The following is a 6,209-nucleotide window of genomic DNA, read 5'->3' as shown; positions in this document are numbered from 1 at the left end:
GGAGTTACAAAATATAAATTATGTTTGGAGTTACAAAATATAAATTATGTTTGGAGTTACAAAATATAAATTCTGTTCTTGCATGTTTTTAAAACTCCAGTGTTAATAGTAGACAGTGGCATTAAGCTTTGCAAGAACTATATTGATTTCTGTCAGTAATGTATTGTCTTTTCTGATATTTCAGTGAAATAGTTTTTATCAGTAGTATGTCTGACAGCATGGAAGAGGAAGTACAAAAAGAACCAGGGAACAAGAAAAGACAAAGTACACATCTGAAGAGGGCTTTAGAAAAGAGTAATGATTGGCTGTCTGCTGATAATGAATCCGTAAGTTTACTAAATTGTATACTGTTTTATTGAATCGAAGTTGTGGTTATTCAGTTTTTTTCCTAAAACTAGTTGTGATTTTTACTTTAAATACACAAATTTCACTCAGTTATTTAGATCTGAATACAATTCGAGGAGGAGAAGACACTAATTGGCTTTGCTTGGAATGGTTATTGTTGAGTTGAAAGTAAAAACTTGTTGCCGTTGTGGTAAAATCTATTATTTACAAGGTTAATCGCTACCACTGTTTTATTTGTATTTATGAAGTTTTAGAATAAGCTATCTTACCAACAGAATTATATTGGAGGAGAGAAGTTAGGGTCATAGCACAGCATACATAGGTTGTTTTTTTGTTAGAAGTAGCAAGTACTGTCCCGAAACTCAAACGGTTGACCACAACCATTACGCACTTTGATTCATTGAACAATTAATGGTATAGATAATCTTTTTTTGTGTGGTGTTTTTTCCATTAATGCATTAATAATAACTACTTTAAATGAGTTTTAATTACACTAAGGAATGATACTAAGCACAGTTACTAGAAGTTTTATGATATTGTTCACTTTTCAAAGAACTGTTCGGTTGTTTTATTAATAAGAGAACAGTTTACTAATGTTATGATGTTAGTGTTTGGTATTTAGCTTGTGTGGATATTTTGCCAGGTGTTTAATTTGGCTGGATATTAGTATGTAGTTAAAATTTTTGTATAATTTACCAGGAAATGTTATAACCTAAAACTTACTATAGGTGCTAAGTACTAGAAAGTTGTAAATAAACAAGGTTAATTTATGACTGACTGTTGATATAGAACTGTAATAAGAGTGAGTTAGGTTTTGTTTAGTAAAAATTAATAACATGTATTTCGAGTTTGTGTGCATAAATCCATATAATATTCTTATTTTTGTCCTTCTTTATGTTAAACAAATCTTATTAAATTGAATTATGTAATTTTGATATAGTATATAGATATTAAGCTTTTCTAAGCAATCTTCTTAACCTCTATTAGTCTAATTTTACAAAATAGTTATCAGCAACCCTAATTTTTTCAAAGAACTTTCTTACTAACATATTTATTAATTAGTTGCCAGTAGAAACATTTTGTAAGCTTCAGTATTTTTGTTTAATATTCTATACATTTACGTTAATTTGTCACTTACGTATTGAAGGCACACAGCAATGTTGACTTAGTCACTACGAATTGTTTTAAACTTAAACATCCTTCTTCACTACTTAAAGTTATAGAGTTTGATATTATAATATATAAAAGTAGCTCTGTATTATTGTTTGATATTCTTTACATTTACGTTGTCACATTAAGCTTGTCACTTACGTATTGAAGGCACACAGCAATGTTGACTTAGTCACTACGAATTGTTTTAAACTTAAATATCCTTCTTCACTACTTAAAGTTATAGAGTTTGATATTATAATATATAAAAGTAGCTCTGTATTATTGTTTGATATTCTTTACATTTACGTTAATTTGTCACATTAAGCTTGTCACTTACGTATTGAAGGCACACAGCAATGTTCACTTAGTCACTACGAATTGTTTTAAACTTAAACATCCTTCTTGACTACTTAAAGTTATAGAGTTTGAGATTATAATACATAAAAGTAGCTCTGTATTTTGTGCAAGCAACCAGTTTCTTTTTGACACTTAAATATTACTATATTCTGAAAATATGATCATTATACACATTATTGATAGGAATCTTCTTGCTATCTCAGATAGTATTGTAAATGTCTTTGTTCAGTTTCCAGCACAATAACCGAATGGATAGGGATGGTTCATTGGACTGATGCTGCATTGGTGAAGGAATGTTGACCATAATTTGATGGTTCATTGGAATGATGCTGTATTGGAAAAGGAATGTTGACTATAATGCTGAATTTACTATGTGTATTCTACACAAAATATGGCAAGCTTGTTGTAAATGCACAAGTCTGGTGTACACAAAAAATCAGATGTGTTACGCAAGTATTCGTACTCAAGTTATGTCTGTGAATTGACAACATCAGAGAGCAAGGTGATGTTCATGTGAAGAATAAAAATACTTTTGTCCATTATACAGTTTGTATACTGTATTTTTATAACCTCTAAAACCTACACGTCTACATTTTATTTTTTGTATCCCTGTACACTGTATATGGTATTTCCTCTCCTCTACCATAAACTGTTGCTAAATCAACAATGTAGGGTAAAATGACTCTATTATAAGGTGATGTTTTTGATTAATAATTAGGTTGTAAAATTTATAGTCATCTTATAATTCCAGTCAACCACAGACCTCTTCCCCTTACTCTAGCCTGTTGCATTCCTGAATGTCCAGATAGCATTCGTCTATGCATGCATACCAGATTTTCATTAAAGGTCATCGCTAATTCTTGCAGTTAATCCACCTGCAGACTGTTCAGTTATAGTATTGATTTTGCTGGTGCATTATTGTTTTGACTGTGCTCATTCTTTATTTTATAATAATTGTTGTCTACAAGTCTCATTTTAGCGATTAACCATTGTGCAAGAAAGACATTGAAAGAAGGAACAAGAAAGTGTCAAGTTAACAAAGGATTATGATGGAAATCTTACAATTATGGTGGTGCGTGAGGCAGAAAGAGAACAGTTGTACTGCTGATAGAAAATTTTATGCAACTGAAAATAATGTGGGGATGTTGCCAGAAACAAAAGACTGAACTCCTTAATGTACATTCTACAAGAAAGGGATTTCACGGACCTTAAAATAAATGTTATGATACTCTTTTTTTTTTTTTCCATGGTTTCTGAAAATGGGGGGTCGCCTTATATTTAAGATTTCCCTATAATCTGTCCAGTATGTTAGTTTATAATTCTGACATCAAATACATAATACTATGTTAAATGTTTCAATTCCATATTTTGTGTGACCTGTTGTCTTGTTGTTAAGTATGACCAAGTATTTGATGTTAGAGGAAGACATTGACATTGATATCTTTTCAACAATTGCATTCTGGCAACTTTCATGTATATTTGGAACAATAGAAAAATAAGATTTGTTTGATAGGTCTTATTGTGGTTGTATTTTCTTCGTCTTACAAGTGAACACCCCAGAACTTGAGGTAACATTTTCACCTTCAACATCAGATACAGCAGTTCTTGAAATTTGTTGTAAAATGTTTGTACTTCTAGGCATGCTTATTTTTCATATGATTGTAAGTTTTCTTTTGTGGTATACAGATGCATACCTAGTATTTCTTACCTTCTTCAGTTAGTAAGATTAATGTTTCAGTTCACCTCAAACTCTCAAAAGTTTTCACATATTTGAACAGTTTTGGCAATAAAACACTTGTTACCTGTTGTTCTGGAACATTCCCCTATAGTATCACGTGCACATTACCTTGGGAAAAATTGCTGTAAGACAGAATACACCATGTATAGAGAAGCACGTAAGTCAGTATCTTGATATATCACATCTTATTTTCCTGTTGGATAACTGTCAGTGATGTGTTTGTAACACATGCACACTGGAAGAGATCACATTATAAATGTGTATCTATAATACTCATTGCTCACATCCTATTCTTCTGATAGAATGACAATAAGTGATGTATATATATGTGTGTGTGTGTGTAACGCATGCACACTGCAAGAGATCACATTATAGAAATGTGTATATACATCCAGTAAAGACACTGTGTTTTCTCCCATTTACTTGTACTTTTGATTATTTGAAAAAATAAAGATTATTACTTTTTCGCTGTTTACGTTGTGTTTGGTCTCTTTTTTTTCCAAACTCAGCCAGTGATAGAGAATTTAGACTTACTGTGTTATATATTTTCTGGTTGAGCTTCTGGATATGGATGCTGGAACTTGCTACTTTGTCACAGCCTGGGTCTCCACAGCCAGTCAAGGACTGCAGAGCCTATACTCAAGCTGCCGATGCCACATTCACATGCATAACACATGCTCCCATCAAGTTCAAGCTACAGCCAAGTTCAACTCTCCTTCACGTGTTATGAATTCATTTGTATTCAGATGTTTTAAGAACATTAGTTGTCTGTAAATGTCTATGTAGAATGTTCTTTAGAGAGGGAGATAAAGAAATAATGGTTTACTAGATCAGTAATATTGTTCAGAACCAATACCTCTTGCATTTGCTATTTTATAATTAATTTATATGCCACCCATGATAGAAACACATTGTATACGATACTTTACAGCTTGCAGTTCATTCTTTTCTGATGCATAGAAAAGAAAATACCGTGCTTGTTATTATTTTCTTTGTTTATTGTATTTTTCTAGCATCTTTAATTGTCGTAAATAATACGTTGAATTTTTGTCTTTCTTTTCAAGGGTATTCATCCTACCTCTAAAAAACCTGCATCGAGAACTCCTAAAAAAAGAATCAACATCAAAAAAGTGGTAGGAAAAGACAAAGAAGTTTCAAGTAATAAAGGTAAACTTAACTGTTTTATGTAGTTGTAACAAGTCATATTTGAGAAACTGAGTTTAGAGCATTAGCAGAAATTTTGAACAATTTTGTAAGCTTCTGATGTTTTACACACATCATATTTGTTTACATTGAGGGTATTGATAATAAATTGACAAACAATTTATAGCATAAGTAGCATAAAAGCCTGTCAAAAATGACTGGAAACCATTGTTGAACGATTAACTAAAAGGAATTTGTCTGTACCTCCAGAATAAACGTACTCCTCGCTTATTTCATCAGGCTCGAAGTAATTCCTTGATCATCACATTTTTATTAAAATAATAATAATATTTATTTCTTTTATGTTACTTATACTTAGATCATGCAGCTCAGTAAATTTAGAGAGGAAGTATTTAGTATAAATGAGCTTTCAGTGATTTGTACTTTGCAGTTATTATTACTTTTTATGTGGCCATTTTATTTAAAGAAATTTTGAACTTTTCAGAACCTAATGAAGATAACAGAGTAGTTAATACAAATCCTGTTCCTACTGTTACTGACAAACCTCAAACTTCTAATCAGAATGGGGGAGTTAAAAGTAACAAGTAAGTTCTAATTTCTTTACTAGTAAAATAAAGATGGTATGAAATTTGTAAACATGGGATCTTGAGTAGAAAAACTAAATGCTTTAATAATGCTAGACGTTATTTTAAAGCCCACTACCGCGTTACATAAACTCGTTTATCCTTAACTAGAGCAAGACACTTCTCTAAAGTTCACCTCTTCATTTCTCGAGCTAAGTACTGTGTGAAAAACTTGTCTTTGTATCTCTAAAGCTTGATACTCTTACGAGGTATACTATAGAAATACTATAGCAAGATTTGCTTTTAAATCACAAAAACTAGATAATCTTAAAATATAACAGTGTTAACTCTATCAGCACGGGCTCGGTTCCTGGGACAGACCTCGCAATCATTTTGTGCTTGTTATAGTTTTCATGCTATATTTTTTAAATCAGTAAGCGAATGTTAACGAAATTTGGCAGTTTATTAGTAAACATTACCATGCTTTCTTAGGCGAAATATCTAATTTTATTTATTAAGTCTTAAGGTTTGTAAAGCAATGTTTCTGTCATGTCTTTTTATTCTTTTCACATCTTGCCTATCTATCATGCAAAGTAATTATCATCTTAATATTAAAAATACTTTTATGCATCAGCATATTTTGAAATTTCACATGCGAAGTCTTTATAATGTCCAAATATTTATCAAACATTTCTTAAGAAAAAAACTATATTTTATCTGTAATTGTCAGTAATTAATCTCTGTACAGGTTCGGTATATTTGACCAATCTCACAACCACTATAAAAATTAAGAAATAAACATAAATTATGCATCTTTCATTCTAGAATAACACAAATTATAACACAAAAACCATAAATGTTTAGATGAAGTAGCTTAAATTTCATAACAT

General features: G+C 31.0%; 1 protein-coding gene across 3 annotated transcripts in view; it reads left to right on the top strand.

Annotated features, from left to right (window-relative positions):
* LOC106461258 (sentrin-specific protease 6-like) overlaps positions 1–6,209 on the top strand; it is a 64,518-nt gene that overhangs the window by 26,471 nt on the left and 31,838 nt on the right. For all 3 annotated transcript variants that reach the window (XM_022388119.1, XM_013921065.2, XM_022388120.1), the window contains 3 exons: positions 185–326; positions 4,657–4,759; positions 5,241–5,340. In XM_022388119.1, coding sequence (XP_022243827.1) covers positions 185–326; positions 4,657–4,759; positions 5,241–5,340 — 345 coding nt within the window. The remainder of the gene's footprint in view (positions 1–184; positions 327–4,656; positions 4,760–5,240; positions 5,341–6,209) is intronic.

Source organism: Limulus polyphemus, unplaced genomic scaffold (genome assembly GCF_000517525.1).
Source record: "Limulus polyphemus unplaced genomic scaffold, Limulus_polyphemus-2.1.2 Scaffold922, whole genome shotgun sequence".
In the NCBI taxonomy this organism is placed as follows: Eukaryota; Metazoa; Arthropoda; class Merostomata; order Xiphosura; family Limulidae; genus Limulus; species Limulus polyphemus.
The sequence above is the reverse complement of the archived record's forward strand: the minus strand, read 5'-3'. Positions and strand labels throughout refer to the sequence as shown.